The sequence below is a fragment of the Neodiprion pinetum genome, chromosome 7 (assembly GCF_021155775.2).
Source record: "Neodiprion pinetum isolate iyNeoPine1 chromosome 7, iyNeoPine1.2, whole genome shotgun sequence".
Lineage (NCBI taxonomy): Eukaryota > Metazoa > Arthropoda > Insecta > Hymenoptera > Diprionidae > Neodiprion > Neodiprion pinetum.
The window spans coordinates 15,520,397-15,547,167 of NC_060238.1; the positions used below are offsets into that span (position 1 = coordinate 15,520,397).

The 26,771-nt window shown below is 41.6% G+C and overlaps 2 protein-coding genes across 2 annotated transcripts; both read right to left on the reverse strand.

The window, feature by feature from the left end:
• Positions 1-13,508: 13,508 nt before the first annotated feature.
• LOC124223695 (uncharacterized) lies at positions 13,509-16,259 on the reverse strand. The gene has a single exon (XM_046635928.1). The coding sequence runs from the start codon at positions 16,257-16,259 to the stop codon at positions 13,509-13,511; it is 2,751 nt and encodes a 916-aa protein (XP_046491884.1).
• A 7,940-nt stretch (positions 16,260-24,199) lies between these two features.
• Positions 24,200-26,771, reverse strand: LOC138191309 (zinc finger MYM-type protein 1-like). Its single transcript, XM_069137955.1, has 4 exons — positions 26,585-26,771; positions 25,402-26,475; positions 24,397-25,289; positions 24,200-24,253 (listed from the first exon to the last, which is right to left on the reverse strand). Exons 1-4 carry the CDS (start codon positions 26,769-26,771, stop codon positions 24,200-24,202), a joined length of 2,208 nt encoding a protein of 735 aa, XP_068994056.1.

Consider the following 26,771-nt stretch of genomic DNA (forward strand, 5'->3'; position numbering starts at 1 on the left):
TATTTTGTAAAAAGTAAATTCGTCGTATTATCTCCCGAGCTATCGTTACCTTGTTTTTTACCGATTGCAGTAAAATTCTCTTGTTTCTGATTGACAGAATAATAAGTTTCGTAGCGTCATTTGGTCCTTGGGTAAGATCACGTCGCCCAGTGACGTGTAGTTTTAAGTAAATTCTTGCATTATATCGCATCTCCCGACCTACGTTCATTTTCCTCTGTTAACTGCCGTCTCTCGTTTCAAAGCTACCGTTTAATTCTATTCTACCGAAATTATTGTGAACAACGATTGCTATTTTATTAACTACCGCCGTGGATACCATATCATTTGCCTGTCTCAACCATGTAACCTTCTCAACAATATATGATTGATTGACTTGTTTATTTTCCTTTTGACTTGCGTTTATTCTTTATTTTATTATTTTCTTTAATTCTGTAATTATTGTTAGCTGCCTTGAATACCGCCACCCTACCAGTTCGTGTGAGTACCTGAGCCTAGCCAGCCATACAACGGGTTCTTTATTTATTTTTTGTACGGTTTCGTGTTATTTTTATTGATTCGTATTATTGTTTGAAAATCGACGCTAACGCGTCTGGCGCCCAACATAATTGATTTTGTTAAAGTGTAATATTCTGAATGAGTGGAGAATCGCGCCAAAGTGTCAACGGTAAGTCCTTATCCGAGGGTAACAGAATTTAGCGTTACAACACATACCAGCCGGTCAAAAGCGGGCAAGACAAGATTTTTCTCACGCCAAACACTGTTCGCTACCTGCTTTTCGTTGACCAATTTTTCCTATAAAAGCTCAACGCATCCGATGCAGACTCATTAGTCTTACACGATACATGCAAGTCAAAAGTTGTACAAAGTTCAGCTTATATCAACGTCCAAGTCATGGTCGTCCAAGCGTATATGGGACTTGCAGAGCAGATGAAGGGGACGTACAATTTGCTGAGAGAGCAACCTCCCGGAAAAGAGAATGACGCTGTCATCAATCATTGGACTGATAGTGGTATGGCGAATATCCAAATTCTGCGCGATATTTCCTTGCAACGAGGAACCACCGTTGGTGCGAAAATACGGATCCAACATACGATCACACTCTTACAATCTTGGGTGACGAAGATCAGGCAGTTGCAGCAGCGCACGGTGGTGACGGGTGGAAATATCGGTACTCCTGCGGGTGTACGGTGGAACGACGTGGATAGTGTTTTTGCCAGCCGAATCAGAACGGGGGTTGTCACAAATCTCCGTCATAAAAATTTGGACGCCTTTCTGGACGATGTGCAGCGCGTCGTCACCGAGAAGTTAGAGCTGGTACTGCACGAGGAGGGAAATGTGAAGGTTAACCTCATATTATCGTGCGAATTCGAAAATGTCAATTATGAAGAGATCTCCACCGAAGTTAAGAGCTTCAACACATCCAACGTGGCGATTCTTCTCCCATCGAGCGATATGAATGGCTGGTTTATACGTGCACGGTGTAGTCTGCTATCGAAGGTGGAAGATTTCGAACAACGCGATTCCGGTTGGAGCATGATTGAGATCCTCAACATCACTGTAAATATCAACCGCTACCAGCCATCAGCCATCTGATTTTATCTTGAAATCAGATGACTCTCTACCGAATAAAACATGGGTACTACAGCAATTGCACTTAACAAAATGATTAACGACTATTTTCAGAAGATTAAGAAACTCAAACGCCTGCTGACAATGGCACACAGTTTACAGCAGCTAGATGGAAAAGTGAAGTGGAAAAACAAGGGGTAAATGTAATCTATTCATCAATTAGGCATACACAGTCAAACCTAACTGAAAGAGTACTGAGAGAACTTGGCCGAGTATTTCGTGCCTTCAGTAATGATAAATGCACCAAACGGGCAAAATATGTCAAAGAAATTGAAAAACTATTTAACTTAACAACACACCATAGTACTAGTTTTATCCCGTACGAAGTCCATTATAACAAAACAGCTTACGATAAAATAACAGATATCATTAAGTTTCCGATTAGAACAGAAAGCAATTGTGATGTTAAAATAATATTAGCTAAAGAAGCCTTGCAGAAAAGTTTTGAACAAAAGAAGTCCAAATCAAAAAGCAATATCAACTGTTACTTTGCGAGAAGCAGATCTAGTTTTACTACGGGTGTGATATCCCTCATCTACCATCGACAAAGTAACGCAAAAACTTTTCCACTTATGCAAAGGTCCATACAAAATAAATAAGAAGATAAATGATAATGCATATAGTTTAATAGATATGAATAATAAGAATGATACTGTTGGAACTTTCAGTCGCAAATATTATCAATCCACAGATCCAAAGGTATAACAAGCCGAAGAAAAATAAATAGAAACTCGCCACGGATCTAACAAACGTTCATCTGTTGAAATTTTATATTTACATTGATAAGATTAGGTAAGAAATGAGTTACAAGTCAAGCTAAACAAAATTTTTGCAGAAGAAAATATTGATTAGCATCTACATTAGCTTAAGAGAATGAGTAATGAAGCATGAATGGTGGAATGAATGAAATAGGATAAATTTTAGTTTCTTTACAAAACGTAGAGTTATGAAAGGTAGAAAACACAACTTGATTTTCGATGTTTCCTGGTCATCAAAGCATCAAAAATGGTGGGGGGAGATCATGTAACGATATAAGAAAGTAGATCAATTCAAATTTCAGCGCCTTGAGCAAATATCAAATGCGGCAAAGCGTTTGAGAATCGACATAAACACTGGATCCTATAGGTCGATACTGAATCACCTGCCCTGTAGAGGAGTAACATCGAGCTCTCTACGGGAAGACGCCGAGGCGATAGGTTCGCCGAAAATTCCTCGTACGACACAAAACCGTTGTTCTCTTATCTATACACATGCAATGTAATCTGATTCATCCGTATAATAAAAGTCGTAAAAAAGCAGACTCCTTTTATTTATTTTAAATTTAAATCAATCAACGAGACCAAATCCACATTGACATTATAATCAATAATTGGCGACGGTCAATTATTAATTCCTTCGCAAATTCACCAGCAACTGTTACATCTCTCGAGCCATCGAGCCGCCCATTTCACCTGGAAAATCCGACCAAAGTTAATAAATGAATGAATAATAGGTGCCTGTGCCACATTCATTCATTCCTCGTTCTAGTATACTCACATGGTTAAATTTTGTCACAATGCATTATACATCCTTCTTGCCGTAATTTGGAGTCATTTACATAAAGTTCATACAAAATTTCCCGTTTACCTTCTCTCAAATTGATCCTGAATAAACGGAATGTTCTTCCATGAACAGGTTTTTCATTAATTCACATGCTTTATTTATTGAATATTCTCAACCTCTGTAAGTATGTATATTTCATTGCTTAAGGTCGAATCAGATTTGTGGCGTAAAAGGTCGTAGGCCATAAGTAACATCACAGTATATGTGACGCGAAGAAGACTGTCACCACTGCGCACATGATATTTTATGAAAGAAAATTGTGGCTTATGAGTTTTTCCTTTGGTGTAGTATAAAAAAGAGAAATTTCGTGTGCGGACGTAAAAATATACTTTTACCTATTTCAATTCTCTTTTTTATACTGCCAGAAAAAGGGTTACGTAACGTACGGGACGCAGGAAAACAGATGGATAAAATGTGATAGTGTAACATAAAATATCTCATTTTACACGTTTGGATAAATAATATACAATATTGTGATTACAGCTCTTACCTTAACTCAAGCTACATACAAACTTGTACGTGTGAGATCTTACCAACAGCTTTCGGCTTACGCTGCTCACTTTATACTTGTTAAAAATCACTTACTTTTTGCACTTGTAACACAATATACGCCTCTTGGATATCATGGCGAAACGACGGCAACGGCAATCTGTCGGTTAACGGCAGCAACTCGAGGACGTTGTTTTCATACCAGTAAACATATGATTCACATATAAATCACGGCACGTTTTAAATTATTGTTTTATTTAGTGCAATACGAAATTGAAAGTGATATTATGAGCCACACTATCATCAAATGTGGTTTTCAGAATATCCATGCAGAATTCATTTGCGGAAAATCTATGTCGAAAGGTAAGTAAATGCACGAAACATATGAGATGTTCTTTCAAATTCATTGTGATTTTTACTACGTCTTTATTTTTAGGATTATCGTATTACTAACAATACGACGATCGATTAATTAAACATTTACAGGGTATAAACTATTCCAAAGTCATCATGTCAGTAGATAAGAGTAAAATTTCGAAATTTTCAGGTGAGTTGAAAAGTTAAGGACGGAGCCAGGAATCGAACCTGGTATCAAGAGATGCTTTACCGGAGACTTACTCCACTAGACCACCTTGCCGCCCTGACTACATGTCATTATTTTCTCTCATCACCTGTATTTCGAAGATTGTTGTTTTCGTGTGCCATTAAATATGTTTACATTTGAGAATTCGTCGCGAAGAGACACAATTTTGACATGTATGTAAAGCTTGTTCGTATGTATACACATGTGCTATATGTGGAATATATTTTTGTGAATTAAATTTAATTCACTTAACCACTTAAACGGCCCGGCCGTTCAGTCGGTTGTCGAAATTGATGATGAAGCTAGTGGAGAACGAATCGTCCGTGGGAAAGTAATACCACAGACGAGAGTACATAATCCGCCGTACGAAGTGAAATTAGAGGTATGTATTAATTATGAGATAAATGAATAGTTCAATAATAATGTGAAAAAATATATTTTCAGGAACTTTGCATCTATACATGCAAAACAGAAATGAAAAATGTAGATGTATCTCCTTATGCTAGACTGCTTGCCACCAATAAAATGAGTACTGCAGATCCGAGTGTTCTCATTCGGCTGCCACGGCTTGTTATCTGGTGTACTATAAAAATAAAACATTTAAGAAAATCTGACGTTTGTATATTTCCAATACGTTAATTCTTCATATCAAATTGTTATAATATTACTTACATTCTTCTGACAGCTTTTATCCACTCATTTCTCTTGCTAATTTCCCAATTTCGTCACGGAAACGAATAAACAGTTAACTCTGGATTTTTCGATTAGGTATTTTTGCAGTCCACGATACAACAGTACCTCGTACCACCCATTTTTTGTTTATTTCGGAGAGCATTGTTTAATTGAATTGATACATAAACCGTACAGCTGACCGCACTCGCACGTCCACGTTTTGCCTGAATCTGCCACCGAGCCGCGCCACTAGAGTTATCCAAGACGCGTATACTACTGTTATGTGATGCAATATTTTATTTCAGACTAGCTGACTCGTCACATTTTCGCACAGATAGATAAATCTGAGTTAAATATATATTATTTTCACGTGTATTCAACCATTTGGTTAGCGCATTCCAATAAAACAGTCATGCAGTCCTTTTTCTTCCGAGTGAATTCATCAATATTGGGAATTCAAAGTAAAAACTCATTTTTATCAGAAACCTATGCTACTCCAGGATAGATTAGCTTTTTAGAAGTGTAACAATTTAAAAAATTAGTTGAGTAGTTGCAGAGATTACCTCCTACTTACACACAAAAAATTTTACTTCTTTGAAATATTAGTATACATATCAAATAAGAAATAGGTATCCACTTAATGAATAATTAGTGAACGTAAACTAACAAAGAAGACAGATGAGGCTTAACAATATGAATACTCTAAATTACCTGAAGATATCGCTGAGCAGAGCATCGTGTTTACAATCGAAAATATCGTCGATCAGATCAGCTGTGATCTTGGCAACCATCTTTATTCTCCGCCTCAAAAGAGTTCTTAAACTTTCCATCTTGTACTTGTGTACGAAATGATTTCTTCTTGCGAATTGTTCCATAGTCTCATAGTCTTTGAATAACATCTCCAAATCAGTAAGAATGTTCTTCAAGTTCTTGAAACAAGATATGAAATTATGAAGACAGGACAAGAATCAATGAGAGGCGTGTATCATTTACTACGAATAACAGTACTTTGTGATACAAGTACAAGAAGGCGACCATTGTACGCATACTGTGAAGTTGATTGCACGATCTGCTCGTGGTAGGAGTGCGGCTCGTGCGACCAACTTTACACAGTGTGCGTATGCTCAGCCTCTGGCACGAGTGTTATGCCGGGACAATCTCTAGAAACTATACAGTCAATGCGCATGCAAGAGTTTTATCGGCTGCTCGGGCAGCCTGGCCATCCCGAGTTTCAGCTGTCAAACTCTGTTTCTGGCGGCGATGTAGTTCATACGAATTTTTGAGGTTAGAATCTCAAACAGTCGAGGTAGTGACTCGAAAAGCATTTGTTATTAGGTCGAAAAGTTAATTCTTCAAAGAACGGTCGAAACTTGATGCTAATGCACTTTGAAAATTGGTTTTATTCGACTGAAATGAGAAATCTGTTTAAATGTTGGGTGCTTGAAAGAAACGCGGCAGTTAGGTGGGAATTAAATCTCTAATATTCAGTGTCTTCTGCCTATTCAAATTATCACACATACAAAGATCATCGCCACTTTCAAGCAATCGGAGATGTGATGTATTTGAAACAGTTGTATTTAAAATGCAAATACAAAATGCAAAATACCTGTTTCTATCTTACGTTCAAATACGTTTTCGAAAAAAGCATTTTGTATTTTATTTCAAATACTTTTTTGAACGTAGTTTCTATTTATTATTGTTATTATTATTTATTTATTATTCTTTATTGCTTCAAAAGGGGCATACAGATACCACTATAGCAAGGGGGGGGGGGGGGGGGGGGGGCGGCGCTTAGTAGTACAATCAGTTCAAACAAATAATGAGAACGCTCTTAACATTAAACTTTAAGTAACATAGTTGAAAAGATTTTTGAGGGTTTTTGAGTCTGTTTAAGTAAGAATTGTTATCAACATATCATTCGTCCGCACGGCGTTGAGATCGCTCAGGTAATATAATCTATAAGGTTCACATGATGGGCAGCGTAGCATAAAGTGTAATAATGTTTCGTTTTCTGCAAGATTACAGTTCCGACAAATTTGTTTTGGATCGAGTTTCCCAGAACAGTGCTTAAAGCTAAAGTATCAGATATCCTTATTGGCTAGGCTAGCTTGGGTAATACGTTTGGTGAGCAGTGTTGGGCAAAATTGTAATAAAAAATTAATAATTACAAATCACTAAGGATAATTTTTAATGACATCGAATTCCATTAAAATTATTTTCAGTAATAATAATTGAATCGGAGTTCAGTGAAATTACTTTTGATAATTGTATTTGACTCAGAGTCCATCGAAATTATTTCCAGTAATTGTAATTGAATTGGATTTCATTAAAATTACATTGAGTAATTTGAATTTAATCAAAGTTTATCAAAATTACTTTCAGTGATTGGAATTTAATCAGAAATCATTTCAATTATCCTCAGTGATTGTAATTAAATCAGACATTATTAAAATTCTTTTGAGTAATTGTAAACCACACGATGTGGTCCAATTGAATTTTTTTCTTTAACGTTATTCCTGTGAAATAATAACAAATAGACAAATAAATTTACTCCGTTTTTGGAGTATTCAAATGGTGTGATCGGAACGAGTCTTTTACAGTCAATATGTGAATGGGCTATGGTTACCAAAGTTTTTTGGGTAGCTGATCAAGGATTTCACATTACTTTGAAAAATTAATTTGTTTAAATAATTTGCTTGACCAGTCAATGTGAATATGTAAGCTCCATGAAGTTCCCGATGTTTTCGGAATTTGAAATTATGTTGAGAATTCGACATTACGTTTCCAAAGGTAATTTGTTTACATAAATTATGAAAAACAATTGAAATTTGAAAAAAAAACATAATCATTTCCATTAATTGTAATGGATAACAGAAAAATTACAATTGTTCCAAGTAATTGTAATTAGTAGCAAAAAAATTACAATTTTTTCAAGTAATTTTAATTGACAACAAAAAAATTACAATTATTTCGAGTAATTGTAGTTGATAATCATAAAATTACAATTGTTTATACTAACTGTAATTGGTAAATCAAAATTTATAATTATTTCCCGCAATTGTAATTAGTTACTAAATATTACAGTTATTCACAGTAATTGTAATTTACGGGTAATGAAATGACGAAAGTAATTTCTGCTGCCCAATTCTGTTGGTGAGTAATGGGAGTCTCATTTTGAGGTGTTTGGCTATCCGGTTGTCTATTTGTCGGGGGATTTCGAGTTTGGTAGACGTCGATGCGGTCCATGATTCGAGGTCTTTTGTTTGCAGAATTTGTTTGTATTTGGCTAATACTGGTTCAGTTCTTATTTTCCATGCAGCAGGATCAAAGTTCCCCCACAAATCATAGGAGTTTGTTTTGAATAGTAAAGATCTGAATTGGGTGGCCCAGTTATATTTATTTTCAGCTTCTATGTTGTTAGCAAAATTTATCAGACTGACCATACATGTTTTTGATAGGTAGTCGTTGTCGTGCTCGAGGATTCTAATAAACCAGCCCCATGTCAGCCGCATCGCTTTATAGGATACCTTCAGTAAGCCTTAGTTCTAGTCGGAGTGCGGAGTTCGAGGTGTTTTTTGGCAGAAGTAGCGGTCTTTTAAAGAACCAGGTTTGCGCTGAGTAGTGTATACATGACAGTTCGAATACAAAGATGGCGGCGCTCCCCCCTGCCCCCCCCCCCCCCCCACTAGCTCCCCCCACGACTCACGGCGCTCTCTCTCTCTCTCTCTCTCTCTCTCTCTCTCTCTCTCTTCAAAATCCACAACTGAGATGTTCAGCAGCCTCACGGCAAAAGTGGAGGATCTCTCAAACAAGAATACACTCCTTAGTGCTCGTATCGACGACCTCGAGGACACTAGTAAATCACAGGTGGCTGAGATCACCCGCCTTGTGACATCTCATACTGAGCTACTATTGTGTAACACAAATCTGACGGACAGGCTGGCGTCTCTGGAGCGAAATTCTTTAAATTGCGATCTAATTATCGCTGCAGTTCCCGAGCTAGAAGGCGGGGACCTGTTGGCTATATTTGTCGCCCCTACAACTCAACTCTCTGTTGACGTGCCGCCTACCGATGTTCTGGAGATTGGGCGCATCAAAAGCACATAGGATTCCAATAAGCCCCGATTGATTCTCTGCAGACTCAGATCCGTCCAATTTCGAAATCGCCTACTTGCCGCCAAAAGAGCTAAAGGCCCCATTTATGCAAATCAGCTTGGCTTGCCGCATGATCAGTTCCGGACTCCTATCTTCATTAACGAGCATCTTCCCCCTACTCTTTCCAAATTTCTAGGAAAGGTGAGAGCCTGTGCCAAGGAGAGAGGCTATCGCTTCATCTGGACTCGAAATGGATTGGTATACGTCAAGCGGGATGCGTCCTCTGATCACATCCTGATAAAATCTGAGGCCGATCTTCAACTACTCTCGCATCGCACCTGACTAACGTCGAAGCCATCTGAATCTACCCTCGTTGGATTGGATTGCGGCCCCATCTCTTCTATTCCCGATGCCATTCTTGATTGTTGTTTCTTTAATGTAGCTAATTTTAATGCAAATTCTCTCTTAGGGCATATCGATATTGTTAGGGAATTCTTTGCTGATGGCCGATTTCATATGATTTCTGTCTCCGAAACATGGCTGCACGATAATATTTCTTCCCATTGCGTTCCATTGAATGGTTATTATCTGATAAGAAATGACAGAATTGGAAAAGTGGGGGGCGGAGTGGGTGTTTTTGTTCACAGCTCTCTTAAGTCTAAGATTCTAGTTTCCTCCCCTCCCCAGTTTTCAAATTCACTTGAGTTCCTCATCCTGGAAATCAGCTTGCACGGTAAAAAATTTCTGTTCTCCATCATTTACAGGAGGCCGAAGGGTCAACTATTAGACGTGTTTATTGACGAGTTTGAGAATATCCTTCATGCCTATAGTGAAATAATTATTACCGGAGACTTAAATTGCAACTTAAGTTCCTCCAATTTTGAGGCCAAGTACCTTCAAGATTTCATTTTTAGTCATGCCTTATATCTTATCCCTTACGGGAACACCCATCATACAGGCTCCTCTGACTCCTGGCTAGATGTTGTTATAGTCAACTCGTCTCAAAAGATTCATTCATTTGTGAAGTCATCTGCACCCTTTATTGCAGGGCACGACCTACTTGAGTTCCAGTACAAACTTTTAGCTCCGAACCGGCCCACTCGGTTAAGAAAATGCCGTAATTTTCGAAACTGCGACCCCATAGCTTTGAAAAACGATCTTTGCTCTATCGCCACTATACTGCCCTCTGACTCCTCATCGGATATAAATAGACAGGCAGAGTTCTTATGTTCATCTATTGTTCACGTGCTAGATACCCATGCACCGCTGATCATGCGCGAATTTAGGGGACCTCCAGCGGGCTGGTTTACGCCAGAAATTAAGCGGCGCATAAGCGCTAGAAATTACTTATATACCTCGGCGAAAAGTCTGAAATCAGCTGATTTGATGTCTCGATATCGCGCTCTACGCCGCGCTATCAAAGTCGAGATTAAAAGAGCAAAAAATTTATATTCTAATGATCGCTTATCAAATCTCCCCAATGTATCGAGCGACTGGCGCGAACTTGGCCGCCTTGGGCTTATTGTATCAAAGGGTCCGCTGGCCTCCCCCTTACATCACTTCGGGGCTGACCAACTAAATGTTTTTTATACTTCCATCACAAATGCCCATCCTCCCTGCTCAACTCATGAGTTAGATCAGCTGCTAGAAGACGCTTTACCTTTGGTTAAATCTCAGTTTTCGTTTTCACCTGTCCTTGAATCCGAAGTCCTGCGCCTACTCTCATCCTGTCTTACTGAATCGCGCGGTCAGAGCCCTGACGATATCCAATTATTACACTTCCGGGATCATACTTCATTTCCTGAGATCTGGAAACGGGCTTATGTCGTCCCGTTGAACAAATATGAATCACCTGCCTCCGAATCAGATACTCGACCTGTGGCCAATCTAGCTCATCTTTCGAAAGTCTTTGAGAAGCTAGTAGCAATTCAACTTATGGCCTACCTCGAGCAGAATGCCATACTAGATCCGTATCAATCGGATTTTCGTAAATTCTACAGTACCCAGTCGGCCCTGCTCAAGTTACTGAACGATGTGAGAGAAGCGATTGATGATAGATGCGTTACTATTTTAGTCCTTCTCGATTTCTCAAAGGCGTTCGATAGTATAAATCATCGTTTACTACTGGCTAAGCTCATTCGTTACGGGCTGACTGCCGATGCAGTTAGGTGGTTCCACTCTTACCTTTCGAACCGATCCCAGGCCGTCCAAACTCTCTTCGGCACACATTCTAGTTTCTTAACAAACCATTCAGGAGTTCCTCAGGGCTCGGTACTGGGTCCGATTCTCTTTCTTATCTTCATTAACGATATTGGCCCTGTACTAACCCACACGAAGCATATTGTATTTGCCGACGATCTCCAGATATATCTGCATACCTCCCTGACCGACTTTGCTTCGGCTCTCGGCCGGGTCAATATCGATGCAGGGGCGGTGTCGGATTGGGCGACCGAAAACGGCTTGAAGCTCAATGTTGCGAAAACCAAGGCCATTATCCTTGGTAGCTCTTCCTATCTTACTCAACTATGTCACGACAATCTTCCACGAGTCACTATAAATGGACAGTGTATCCTATACGTTAGCTCAGTTCGAAATCTTGGCGTCTTTATTTCTGCCGATTCATCTTGGAACGCTCACGTAGCTCAGATCTCTCGCAGAGTCCGTGGGACTCTGCATAAATTAAAACAACATAGAAATATTCTATCACCGGAAGTCAAAACGCTGCTCGTTCATGCTCTAGTTCTCCCTTATCTTGATGACTGTAGCCTCGTTGTTGAGAGAGATGGCAAAAAGATATGGATCATCGACGTGGGATCCGCGAATTAGTGATGAGAACGAGTGTGAATGAAACAAAAGTGATGTTGAGATGGAGAGAGATAATGAATGCCGATAAACTAGATTTTTGTTGGTTTAGATGAGGCGATACAAACCGTATCGCAAGAGAACGTTACAGAGAGTGAAGATTTTACAGAGCGAGAGAACACATAGATTATACACATACATGATTTCGAGATAGTGGACAATACATGAGATACAGCTGATGGGTTTTGAGTCGCGACACGGGCAAGCGGCGAGATTTGACGCAGAGACGGCAAGTAAACATTGCACGCGAGTGTGCGTACATGTACGAGGACGATTTTGAGTGTCGCGAGACACACATTTAACTATTCGATACCTTGCCGAAACATACCGCCCGCTTCGCTATCGGTAACGATCGCGAAATTAGATTATGCCGCCCGCCGTGCGTTATTTATTCTTAGAGTCAATAATTGTCTTAAGAGGACACTGGAAGCACACACAATTTCACGATAGGACGTTTTAACACAGAGGATTTCGTTTTAACGGTCACAACGCGAACGAGACCGTCGGTTCCCGGATGCACTTCGATCAGTCTCGCGAGGGGCCACACAGATGGAGGTAGATTTTCGTTTTTTACGAGAACGATGGATCCGATTTTGATGTTCCCGTGATGAGTCTGCCATTTCGAGAGGTTTTGGAAGGACTGAAGACACTCCGTACTCCACCGTTTCCAAAAATGCTCCAGCATTTGACGCGAGTGTTGCCAATGCGATAGCCGTTGAACTGGCACCTCGATCAGTGACGGCTCAGGAATTGTGTTCAATGCTGAGCCGACGAAAAAGTGTCCTGGAGTCAAGGCACTTGGATCCCGTGGATCGTCCGAGATAGCGCAAAGAGGTCGAGAGTTAAGCGTGGCTTCTACTTGCGTGAGGAACGTCGCGAATTGCTCGAACGTTTGAGTAGCTTCTCCGATGACTCGTTTCAGGTGAAATTTGACTCATTTCACTCCGACTTTCCATTTTCCACCGAAATGAGGCGCGGAGGGAGGATTGAACCGCCACTGGGTTCCGTGTGATGCGAGGATGTTTGCGATTTCTGAGAACTCCTTTGACGATGCAGCGAGAAGACGGCGAAGTTCTGAGTCTGCGCCGACGAGATTCGTTCCACAATCGCTTGCGATTGAGGCGCAAATTCCTCGTCGAGATGTGAAGCGTTTGTATGCCGCGATGAATGCCTCCGTCGTGTAGTCCGAAACTAGCTCGAGATGCACAGCCGAGGTCGTGAAGCAGATGAAGATAACGATATATCCCTTGCATGATTTCGCTCCTCTTCCGCGGGAGGCTCGAATCGAGAATGGACCAGCGTAGTCAACGCCAGAGTGAAGAAACGGCCTTGATTGCGTGACTCGAGACTGAGGAAGTTGGCCCATCTGTTGGCTGCTGAGGGTGGCGCGATGACGCGCACAAGGAACGCAACGATGTATGAACATGCGGATCGGTACTCTTCCTCCCAGGATCCAGTACCGCTGTCGGATTGTAGCGAGAGTGAGTTGCGGACCTCCGTGGAGCGTCAACCGATGATGATGATCGATGATCAATGTGGAGAACGATGATTCGCGAGGCAAGATGAACGGGTGCTTTTAGTCATACGAAAGCAATGAGTGATTCAGTCGACCACCGACTCTGAGGAATCCGTTCGAATCGATGAACGGCGTGAGTCGCGATAGTGGACGACTTCGAGTGAGACTTGAGCTTGTCTCGATTTGGCGAATTTCTTCTGCAAAGTACGCCTGCTGGGTCACCTTGGTCCAAAACAGTTGGGCGTCGCTCAATTCGAGAGTAGAGATCGGTCCGACAGTGATAGACGTGTTTACGCGATTCGATGTCGTCTTTGCGAGGAACCGATTTGCTGCGCGTTTACACAATGATGTGACTTTGAGGAGAGTCGATAGTTTTGAGTAGCGATCGACGAGATCCCAGATTTGTAGCGGCTTAGCTGTTGCGATGTGCGTCGACAGCCCTTTTCTTTCCTCGAGATGAACGTTTTCTTCCGGTTGCGGAGATGAGGATGGCCAATTGACAGAAGGCTTCGAGAGCCAGGATGGTCCAAAGGTCCAAAGTTCTGATTTTTGGAGTTGCTCCGAAGATGCACCACGAGACGCAAGATCAGCGGGGTTTTCAAGACCCGAGATGTGATACCAACGAGTGCGCGCGAACTCTTGGATTTCCGTTACGCGATTACGAACGAATTCCTTCCACCGCGATGGGTGGCTTTTGATCCACGCGAGCGCGACTGTGGAATCCGTCCACAGATGAACAGGGGTGTTTTCGAAATTAACAGTCTTTTCCACATGACACATCAACCGGACGAGAAGATTCGCAGCACAGAGTTCGAGACGAGGAATTGTCACCTTCTTTAGCGGCGCTACTTTAGTTTTCGCGCACACTAGTGAAACGCGCACTTCGTGAGTGTTGATATACGTTCGCGCGTAGATCACTGCGCCGATTGCACTTTGAGAGGCGTCCGCGAAACCGTGGATCTCTATCCCGAGAGATGCTGAACTTGACCCGATCCATCGTGGGATGGTGATAGCTGAGATGCCTTGAAGATCTTGTAGAAACTCGATCCATCGCGAGGACAATGAAGCTGAGAGCGGCTCGTCCCAGTCGAAACCGAGTGCCCACAATTCCTGCATAAAGATTTTGGCTCTGATCGTGATCGGCGAGAGCCATCCGAGAGGATCAAAGAGCTGCGCGTTTTGTGAGAGAACTTTTCGTTTCGTGAAATTGTCCCGAGTTTGATGAATTTGCGGAGAGAACGCGAACGCGTCGATGTCTGGTCTCCACGCAAGACCGAGAGCCCGAAAGAATGGACTTTGATCGAGATTCAGATGCATCGCGATCTCTTGATGGTTTCGAGAAATGTCAACGACAGTTTCTGAGTGGCTTGAAGTCCACTTTTGAAGTTCAAAGCCGCCCGCCTTGAGCAATTGATTGAGTTCGTTGATTTTCTCGCGACCTTGATCAACGTTCTCTGCTCCTGAGAGGATGTCGTCGACGTACGTGTTCTCGAGAATGACGTGGCTCGCAAAGGGATACTGCTTACCTTCGTCCTGAACGAGTTGATGAAGAACACGGATCGCGAGATACGGAGCGCTTGCAAGACCATACGTTACCGTAGTCAGTTGATATTCTTCAATCGGTAGCTCTGGTTCTTCCCTCCAGAGGATTCGCTGAAAATCTTGGTCATCATTGTGGACCAAAATTTGTCGGTACATCTTGACGATGTCTGATGAGAACGCGACTGGATATTGTCGCCATCGTAAGAGAACGTCCGCGAGGTCGGTTTGCACTTTTGGACCGACGAGAAGATTGTCATTGAGAGAGAGTCCGAGGTTGGTTCTTTGAGACCCGTTGAACACGACACGCAACTTTGTTGTTGAACTGCTGTCGCGAACTACACCGTGATGGGGAAGATAAAACACGCGGGAATTGTCTTCAGGTGTATTGATAGCGCGACGCATGTGCCCGAGTTCACGATATTCACGAAGGAAGCTCGAGTAAGCCTCCTTGAGTTTCGCGTCGCTACCGAACCGTTTCTCCAAACGAAGGAGCATTTGATGCGCGGGATTCCGCGAGTTGCCGAGCTCTACCGAATTGTCCTTGAGCGGCAGCCGAACTACGTAACGACCGGACGCAGTTCGAGAAACCGTTTCGCGAAAGTGTTGCTCACAACGCTCTTCTTCGGAAGTTAGTGCCAAAGGTTTCGACACTTCTTCCTGCTTCCAAAACTGCTGCACGAGATCGAGCAGTTCGTGATCGAGGGAGCATTGGAAGCCTTGGACTGCGCCATACGCGGGGCTTGCTGCTTCCGCTGAAACGCAGCCGGAGAGGACCCAACCGAACTGAGTTTCTTGCGCGATTGGTGTTCCTGGTGCTCCTCTTCGAACTCCTTGACCAATGATGTTGCTGTAGATGTCAGCTCCGAGAATTACGTCGATTTGACTGGGATGTGCAAAGCTTGGATCCGCGAGGTTGAGTCCTCGTAGATGAGGCCAGTCTTCGACGAGAAGTCGAAATGAGGGTAGATACGATGTGAGTCGTGGAAGCACGAGTGCCTCCACCTGACACGAGAACGAGGTGTGAGCACGAGATTGGAGTTGCAATGTCGCGATGCCGCGAGTCACTGCCGATTGATGAGCTCCGACGCCAATGATCGGTATCGTTGCTTGATGCCGACGTAGTCGCAATTGTTGCGCTAGCGACTCCGTGACGAATGAACTTTCGGATCCTTGATCGAGTAGAGCGCGAGCGATGATTCTTTCTCCAGTCTCCGGATTCGAAGCGATCAATTGCACTGTGGCGAGAAGAACTGGAGAGCGCTTGATCATTGTAGGCTGAGGTGAGTGGTTGCTTACCTGAGAGGCGCTATTCGAGATCGGTGCGTTCTGCACTGCAGGTTGCGCTACTGCAGCCTGAACTTGAGATGTGCCGCTGTTAGCAACTGTCGAGATTGAGGAAAAGTTTCGATGCAGCAAGGAATGATGTCGACCGTTGCACACGCGACACGTTTTGTTGGATCGACAGTCCTTCTGCTGATGTGGACCGAGACAATTGAAGCAAAGCTTTTTCGCAGAAACCACTCCCCTTCTTTGATCCAGAGATTTGTCGCGAAAGGTCGAACAGAACGCGATGTAGTGGTTGCCTTTGCAACAAGCACACGACTGTTCCTTTGATTGCGCTGTATGTGACCTTGTCGTCTGAAGATTTGACCTTCCTTACGATGAGAGTGGTTTCGACGTCGCGATTTGATTATGAGCATGAGCTTGCTCCACGGCTTCGAGGGTGTGGATGCGACCGATGAGAAACGCCTTGAGCTCCGCAAACGTGGGGGGCTCGAGTTTCTCGCTAACACTTTTCTCCCACTCTTCGAGAGATGCTGGGTCGAGCTTGCGAATCGTCATGTGCACGATGATGTGATCCCCTAATTTCTCGGGACTATCGAGAAGTTCGAGCGCGCCAAGAGCTTCGCAAGTGTTGCTGTGCAAGCTCTTCAGTTCTGATGACGACTTTTTCGTGACACGAGGAATCGCGAAAAGTGTCGCGAGATGAGAATCCGTCAAAAGTCTCTTGTTTTCGTACCGTGAGACGAGAGTTTCCCAGGCTCGAGGGAAGTTTTCTGCGGTAAGAGAAATGTTTTTGATAAGTTGTAACGGTTCATCGGTCACACTGGTTTTGAGGTAGTGCAGCTTTTCCACTTCCGAAAGTTGCGAATTTTCGCGAACCATCGACGAGAAGAGGTCGTGAAACGGCTTCCATTCTGAGTAGCTGCCCGCGAAAGTGGGCAGTTTGATACGCGGTAACCGTTTTGATGATCCTCCTGCTGGTGCGTCTTGAGGAGCTGCAGCGGCTTGCGCGGTTGCTGCAGGCGCAGGCTTTAGCGATTCGAGAAGATCAAGCATCACTCCTTCGCCACTCAAGAAGTGCTCTTCACACAGTCCGTAATGATCTTTCGCGAAGTACGAAAGCCTTTTGATCGCGTCGAGTTGATCACCTTTTGCTGCGAACTTGATCTCGCTGATCTTTCCGTGATTCTCTTGGAACTTATTCCAACTTGAATTTAAAGCATTAAGCCGCGACTTCACCTGCCCGTAAGTGATTTTTGCCTCGCCGAGCTTGCGCAGGTTTTCGACGGCACGAGAGATGCGCCAAATGTAGTCGTTTTGACGTTCGATATGTTCTTCGATCGACATGTTGATGTACGAGAGGATTTAAACTCACGCGACGAACTGAGTTTTCACGAACGAGACACAAACACACTGATAGTAGCGCGACGCGATTCACACTTCGAGAGATCGGTATTGTTGACGCTCAGATCTTAGTCACGGTCACTATAGAGGACACCGCACGTTTGAATTTAACGGACGCGACTGAATTTTGTTGATGGTTTTTACCGATAACGAGATTGTTCACTTTGATAACGTGAACTCTCACAACTTGATGCACACGCGATAGTTCCGTTTCACTCACTAGCTAATTCGTTTTCCCGTAAGTCGCAACGATTCGAAAGATTCGACTCGATTCGCGAATGATCCGATTCGATTCGCGACTGATCCGGCTCGAAGGACCAAAAAATGTTTGGAGAGATGGCAAAAAGATATGGATCATCGACGTGGGATCCGCGAATTAGTGATGAGAACGAGTGTGAATGAAACGAAAGTGATGTTGAGATGGAGAGAGATAATGAATGCCGATAAACTAGATTTTTGTTGGTTTTGATGAGGCGATACAAACCGTATCGCAAGAGAACGTTACAGAGAGTGAAGATTTTACAGAGCGAGAGAACACATAGATTATACACATACATGATTTCGAGATAGTGGACAATACATGAGATACAGCTGATGGGTTTTGAGTCGCGACACGGGCAAGCGGCGAGATTTGACGCAGAGACGGCAAGTAAACATTGCACGCGAGTGTGCGTACATGTACGAGGACGATTTTGAGTGTCGCGAGACACACATTTAACTATTCGATACCTTGCCGAAACACTCGTCTATTGCGACCTTACTGATTATCTAAATCTTAAACTGATGAGGCTCGTAAACTGTGGCATCCGATTTATCTACAACTGTCGTAGGGACACTCATATTACACCTTACCGTGCTTCAGTTGAAATGGCTGTCGGTAGCAAATCGTCGCCTGTACTTTTTAGGCTCTTTTTTGTATCAGCTTCTATTGACGTCTATACCGACTTATTTACGAAATTCTTTTGTCGAAACAGATCCCGACGTACGTCGCTCTTTGAGGCTTGCAATCACAGATTACCCATCATCATTTCATATCCCCGCTCATCGCACGACTTGCTACCGAAATTCATTTCTCCTGTCGGCTATTTATTTCTGGCACAGTCTACCCCTATCACTCCGGCAATCCTCCTTTCTGGCGGTCTTCAAGGCTAAACTCTTCGATCGGCTTTTCGTGTCACGTGCGGAGCGGTCTCGCACGCGACGACTTCACCCTCTTTGTTCTTACCGAGGTTTATATTTAATTTTTGGTGGATTCGGAGGTGAACGTCCTCTACAGGGCGTTCCGTGTGAAATGGATTGGAGGATTTCAATATTAATTTAGGAATGTTTTGTATAGAATCAAAATGTTTGATGAAAATAAAAGATAGCAAGAGAAATGGGAGACGGGGAAGCTTACAATATTCCTTATCTTAATGTTTACTCTCTCTCTCTCTCGCACTTACTCTTCGGTGGTTCAGCTCCCGATTCGCAGATCGGCTCACGCTTTCACACTCACGTTTAATTAAGACTACACAACTTGATTAAGTTCGTGGCACAACTTTTTACACTTAAAGTCTAACTTCGAAGACTAACGTCGCGACGCGAGACCAGAATTGGGCAGCAGAAATTACTTTCGTCATTTCATTACCCGTAAATTACAATTACTGTGAATAACTGTAATATTTAGTAACTAATTACAATTGCGGGAAATAATTATAAATTTTGATTCACCAATTACAGTTAGTATAAACAGTTGTAATTTTATGATTATCAACTACAATTACTCGAAATAATTGTAATTTTTTTGTTGTCAATTAAAATTACTTAAAAAAATTGTAATTTTTTTGCTACTAATTACAATTACTTGGAACAATTGTAATTTTTCTGTTATCCATTACAATTAATGGAAATGATTATGTTTTTTTTTCAAATTTCAATTGTTTTTCATAATTTATTTAAACAAATTACCTTTGGAAACGTAATGTCGAATTCTCAACATAATTTCAAATTCCGAAAACATCGGGAACTTCATGGAGCTTACATATTCACATTGACTGGTCAAGCAAATTATTTAAACAAATTAATTTTTCAAAGTAATGTGAAATCCTTGATCAGCTACCCAAAAAACTTTGGTAACCATAGCCCATTCACATATTGACTGTAAAAGACTCGTTCCGATCATACCATTTGAATACTCCAAAAACGGAGTAAATTTATTTGTCTATTTGTTATTATTTCACAGGAATAACGTTAGAGAAAAAAATTCAATTGGACCACATCGTGTGGTTTACAATTACTCAAAAGAATTTTAATAATGTCTGATTTAATTACAATCACTGAGGATAATTGAAATGATTTCTGATTAGATTCCAATCACTGAAAGTAATTTTGATAAACTTTGATTAAATTCAAATTACTCAATGTAATTTTAATGAAATCCAATTCAATTACAATTACTGGAAATAATTTCGATGGACTCTGAGTCAAATACAATTATCAAAAGTAATTTCACTGAACTCCGATTCAATTATTATTACTGAAAATAATTTTAATGAAATTCAATGTCATTAAAAATTATCCTTAGTGATTTGTAATTGTTAATTTTTTATTACAATTTTGCCCAACACTGCGCGAGACGCTTGGATCACCGCGTGTAGATTTAAAGGAATGATCTCTCTAATCGTCGAAGACCCAAGACTTATAACTCTATACTCGACAGCTTTGAAGGAGCCTGTTTCCGTTGATGTTGGTTTGATCCTGTCTCTAACGGGACTGACTTCGCTCGCTCGTCCGACACCCCTTGGAACGTCGGGCGGCGAGCGAGTTTTTCGCTGACGTTTGCAATTTCGAACAAAGACTCGCCTCGCAACGGTCATCCTCGAAGCGCGTGATTTCGCGCTCGCCTCATCCCGGTGTTAATTACACCCGGGATCCGGCGGGCGCGAAGACGCTGACGTTGCTGGCTGTCCAACTACGCCGTTGCGCTTGGCTGTTCCACGAACTGGTTATAATAAAATATTTTGTATAGACTAACTAAACTATGCTTCCCTGTCTCTAAAGATAATAATATGAAAAATGATAATTGTTATAATCGGTAATATGTTATAATTTCGGGTAAATATGCGGCGTTCGTGACATCGCTTTTCGCATTGGAGTTAGCAGCCGTCAATCTAGCACCGTCGCCGAGGCTCTAATTACTAAGTTTCGTTCAATCCCTTTTAGGTTAAGTCTATTCCCTATCTCATTATCGTAATTATAGGTGTTATTTTGTTATCTTGTTACATTGCCCATGATAAATCTCACAAATGTACCTCTCTATTTCCTTTTTCTATTTATATCTATATAGTATTATATCTACTTACAATTAGTATTATAAGTTTGCTGTTGCTCTTCCTGTTTATGTCATGTCTATTTCTAGTTATACTATTAAGATACTCTATTATTCTCTCTGTCTCTGTTAAACTTGCCCATTGGCTCCTACAGGCCACGGCATAGAATCAAAATAAATCTGAATATAAAAAATCTCTTTCTCTCTCTCTCTCTCTCTCTTTCTCTCTCTCTCCACCTCGCTCTCTCTCCACCTCTCTCTCTCTCTCTCTCTCTCTCTCCCTCTCTCTTTCTCCCCCCCTCTCTCTCTCCGTCTCTCTCTCCCCCTCCCCCCCTCTCTCTCTCTCTCTCTCTCTCTCTCTCTCTTGGTGAGTACCTATCTAGTTCACTTTCTGTTACCCTCCTGTTCTGCCCATTTTCTGCTGTTTCCTGCCCGTTTTCGGGCTCTGCTTCCAGGTTTTTTTCCTCCCCCGTTGTTCTCGCAAAAATTTGAGCTAAAAATCGTCGTTGCTCTCTCTTTTGAGCTACGGGACGAGGCAATAAACTGAAGACTGTTATTCCATAACCTATAATTCTTGACTGGAACGACTTGGCAGTTGACGGACGATTTCGCTGTTTACAACTCCTACGCTACCTTTCCTCTTCCCATTGGCCGACCGCTAGGGAATTTCTCTGAAATAATACTCTGAAGCTGGAATTAATCTTTAAGTACCTGTTTACGTCAATGCTGGGTTCCTGTGTGCTTCAGCGTGTGCGTGTCTACTGTGAGTGCGATTTATGGGGTGTGTTAGTATCTACACGATCTTTTACCATGCCTCTGTGACATTTCTCTCAGCTGGTATTCTTGTAACTTCTCATTACATCAAATCGGTTGCATGTCTGATACTTGCTTTAAGTGCAAACGGCTTGTAGCCGGTGAAAAACTCAGGTGTGTAGACTACTCAAAAAGTTTTCATCCAGGGTGTTACAGATACTATACGAGTAGTAGAAACTCTAGTCCTTGCTGTTATAAAAATCTCGGTAACACGCTATCAAGTAGTTCTCAAAATATCAGAGAGCAGTCGACTTGTATTGTTGATACACCTGTCATGTCTCAATCGGGCAAAACTCTAGACTCGATAGCAGCCTTTCTACACAAAAATGTTGAAACACTTAATGCTTTCATTAACTGTCAGAATACGTTTAATTCTAATATGGCATCTGAGCTTAATACCATCGAAAATATTGTTAAAACAGTGAGTGATCAAGGTGACAGAATAGCACAATTAGAGGCCAGCAACGTGTTACTTACTAGGGAAATTGATTCTTTACGAGATTCATTAGCCGATACACCTGTCAACTCCTCTGCCCAGATCACCATCGCTGGTATACCATTCACAGTTACCGATAGTCCGTTAGAAGTTGTTACTAAAGTTCTGACTGTGCTTGGTGTCCCTGAACTTGCTTCTGACATACTTGACACTCGTTTAATCATCCGCAGAGCTCCGTCGAGCCAAAATCCTAAGCGGGATAACACTAGAGAGGCATCAAAATCATTTATCGTCTTCTTTAAATCCTCTCAGATCAGTAGCCATATTATAAGGAAAAAGCGTTCGCACGGCGTATTAGCGGTTAGAGATATTCTAGCGTGTGATAAACTTGGTAATATTTTTGTCAACGAGTTTCTTCACTCAAACACGTATAATTTTTTGCGTAAAACTAAGAAGATCGCGTCTGATAGGAATTGGAAATACGTATGGTCTAGGGAGGGTCAGATCTACGCACGTAAGCAAGATGGATCTCAGCTTATTCGTATTACCTCTGAGGCTGATCTCGACAAGTTAGGTTGACTAAATCATGTACAGAACTCTCGAAAAGCGGTGAGATTGCATGATAGTTCTACGTCCTTGAAAATCTGTCAATTTAATGCAAACTCGTTATTGGGCCACATTGATTACATCAAATCATATCTTAGCGAACATTTTTATCATGTTATTTCTATATCCGTAACATGGCTCAAGCCTGAAATTTCTAATGATCTTGTTAAGATTCTGAACTATTTTATTATTCGTCATGATAGAATAGGAAAGGGATGTGGAGGTGTTGCGTGTTATATTCATGAGTCACTGAAAGCCAATCTATTAGCAGCTTCACCTTGTTTGTATTCTAATCAACCTGAGTTTCTCCTGCTTGACATACACTATCCTAACCAGGACTCTATATTATTCACGTCCATGTACAGGCCACCCAAAAGTAGATTATTCACTGACTATGTTAACACTTTCTGTGAGTTTAGTCATTCCTTCGAAAATGTCATAATTGCTGGTGATCTAAATTGTGATCTTTTGTCTAACTCTGTTGAATCTAGATATCTTAGTGAGACGGTATCTTCCCTATCATTATACTTGGTCGAATCCCAAGCGACGCATCATACATCCACGTCTGATACGCTTATTGATGTCATAATTATTGATAGTAGTCACAAAAACATTGCCTTCACAAAGTCTAAAACACCATTTATCGCAGGACATGACCTTCTTGAACTCTCGTATGCCTTTATTACACCGCAGAATCCTGACCAGATGATAGTTCGTCGCAACTTCAAGAATTTTGACGTTTGTGCATTCAATACAACTGTGGAATTATCTCTTGTTAAGATAGTAGAGCTTGTACCCACAAATTCCTCAATCTCTGATGATATTAACGTGTTTCTTAAGGTCTTAGAAGGTATTTTACTTTTAGCTCTTGACATTCATGCTCCTTTCAAGAATTTTATTGTACGCAAGCCTATTGCACCATGGCTCACATCAGAATTAAAATTGCGTATTAGAAAACGCAACGTCCTTTATAAACAAGCAAAAAGGGCTAATAGCCCATTAGGGTATGCAATTTATCGAAAATTCAGAGATGAGTTGACGTCTGAGTTGAAACGTGTGAAAAGTGAGTACAACTTTACCAGACTAGCCAATGTTAACAATGTTAACAAACTGTGGAAGGAGCTTGCGACCCTTGGGCTAGTGAAAACAGGGCCGAATTTAGAGGTCGAGAGGCTTCGGGGCAACAAAGGAGTGGAGGCCCCCTGGCCCCAAATTATTTTCCAAATAAAGTGGACAATTTTTTTCCGTTGAGCTTTTCAATGAATAATTTGTTGTGGAACCAAGGATGGATTATTTTATTATTCAACAAACACATAAATATAATCGGAAATAAGAATTATCCGAAATTAAATTCTAGCGTTAAAGAACGAAATCTTCCGAGCTTTTTTTGCCGAAAAATCGTTGATGATTTCGCTGAAATCCAGTTCCCGGAGTAGATCACTTTCAATACTCAGGAGAGAAAGCTTTGATAGACGATTTTGTCCCATCGTGGTTCGAAGCCTATTTTTTATAATTTTCATTTTTGAAAATGAGCGCTCTCCCGTGCAATTTGATACCATCAAAACCAAATACATTCTCAGTGCAATTTTAAAGTTTGGGAATGTAGCTCTGAAATTTTGATCTTCGAGAATTTGGTAGTAAAATAGTTCCGGAGATTGGTCTTTTCCATAGTCCTTTTTGTATGAGTCGATCAAAGATACAAATTGAACCAACTCATTACCAAGACTAGGTTCTAAATCATCCTGATAAACTTTCACCAATGCCTCTGCTGCAGCGTGCAGATTTTCAGCATCCATCTTGTCGATGTGATTGAGAAATCCAAATCTCGAACGTACAGTTTCATAAGCATGCAATCTTTCGGTAAGCGAAACGCATAGCTGGTCGACCACTGGGATAAAAGCGGATACTTTGTATTTCTCCTTCGGTGACAGATTTGCGTCTTGCGCTTTCCCGTAATTAAGCGGATTCAACCTCACGTTTCTCGTTCTGGTCCTGGTGCGTGATTGTACGTATTCGTCAGTCTGAGATATTTTTTTGGCAGCTTCCTCGTATTTATCGAAATCATTCCTTTTAGATTCCACGAATGATTTCAATGATTCTAATGCACGCATTGCCGATTCAAGAATCATTTGCGGGTCTTGCAACATCTTGTTTGTAGCGTTGAATCGCTCCAAGATGTCGTTCCAAAAGATTGCGAATAAAGCGGTTTCGAGACTACTCATCTTCTGTAGAAGGTGCGCTGCTTCATTCCTCGCGATGTCTTTTTGCTCTTTATCGGAAGATATGCTGGCTAGAGCTTCTTCGATTTCTGAATAGCCGTCGACTATGGCTTTCGTAGCTTCAGCTCGACAGGACCAACGAGTGTCACTTAGCTTTCTCAAGACGTAAAACTGTCCGCTTTTTTTCTTCGACAATTTCTCGATCAGAATTCCGTATCGTTCTGAACTTGCTGTGAAAAACGTATATAAATTTTGGACGAAATCAAAGAATTGAACAGCTGATGGACAAGAGTTGGCGGCTGCCTTTCCAACTGAATTAAGGGAATGACCACAACATGGTACAAACGCCGATAAATGGTTTTTCTCCAAAATAAGAGCCTGCATCCCTTTTGTATTTGCCACTCATGTTTGCAGCGTTGTCGTACGATTGGCCGCGGCAATCCATTATGTCTATTTGATGGTCACCTAAAAATGTGAGTAGAGCGTTTGCTGTGGCTTTGCCACTATGACCGCAGTTTGGTAAAAAAGTAAGAAATCTTTCCTTTGGCGTTGATCCTTCCATATATCGAACAACTATAGTTAGCTGATCGATGTGAGATTCATGGGGAGTAGAGTCCACTGATACCAAATAATATTTGGATTTTTTCATCGTGGATACTATTTCAGTTAGGACTTTATCTCCCATGCAACTGATCAGTTCTTCGCAAATCGTGGACGAAAGGTAATTGGCATGACCACTCCCTTTGTTTGCATGTGTTTTTAAATGGGTCGCCAGGATTGGTTCATACTCGGCTAACAATTCCAAAATTCCCAGTAAATTTCCATTTCTCGGTGAGCCAACAATTTCATTGTCACCTCGAAAGGCCAATCCGCGTTCAGCAATGAATTTGATCGTACTAACGATAATTTTGAGATTTTTTCGCCAATACTCGATTTGTTGTGCCTCTTGCATGGCTAGCTCTTGGTCGATGCGTCCTGTGACTCTTCCCCGTTGCAGTAAACCCATTACTGATTCCAAATGAGTCTTCGAAATCTCATGTTCACACAGACGATCAGATGCATGCTTCCAGTCACTGAAGCCTTCTCCACTGAGTTTCGTATTTTGAGTGGACATCAATTTACACGCGTAACAATATATTTTCCCCGTAGTTGGAGAAAAGCAAAGCCAGAATCGATTGACGGTCTCTTGATTTTTATTGCGGCGTGTAAACATGTTCTTTGTACATTTCCGAACAAAGTTGGAAGTGTCTCGAGGTTGATCTTGAGGAACTGAATTCTGCAACGATACTTGATCGCAATTTTGAAGTTCCGTGGAACCTTTTTTCGCCCAATAATCGATCATTTCCTTTGTTATATTGACAGGCCAAAGACCTATGTCATTTTTGAGACCGCTTAATTCCTCGCTCAACTCTGCTTCTTTTTGGGTTTGAGATTCGGTTATAGAAAATTGTGTGGTGTCGCCTGATGAAACTTCAGCCTCCGGGCCCTCAGGATTATCTTGGATATTATCGACATCTCTATTTACTGTTGAATCTCCTGTTGTTTTTTTTAGGATCTTGAGGGATTTCTTCTTTATTCAACGACGTAAAAAAACTGGTCAATTTGGGTGTTTTAGCTAAAGATTCTTCGGATTTCTTGACCCGTTCTGCTTGCAGTTTCCTCTTCTGAGAGCCACTGGCAAAAACTCGAGGAGTTTTGTGACGATCACTCAT

What these genes read in the sequence shown, in the direction of transcription:
- LOC124223695 (XM_046635928.1), bottom strand. Translation starts at nt 16,259, where the DNA reads ATGATCAAGCGCTCTCCAGTTCTTCTCGCCACAGTGCAATTGATCGCT.
- LOC138191309 (XM_069137955.1), bottom strand. Translation starts at nt 26,771, where the DNA reads ATGAGTGATCGTCACAAAACTCCTCGAGTTTTTGCCAGTGGCTCTCAG. An exon ending in AAACAACAGGAGATTCAACA is followed by an intron (nt 26,476 to 26,584) that starts GTAAATAGAGAT and finishes AAACCCAAAAAG; the next exon opens with AAGCAGAGTTGAGCGAGGAA. An exon ending in AAAACCATTTATCGGCGTTT is followed by an intron (nt 25,290 to 25,401) that starts GTACCATGTTGT and finishes CGTTTTTCACAG; the next exon opens with CAAGTTCAGAACGATACGGA.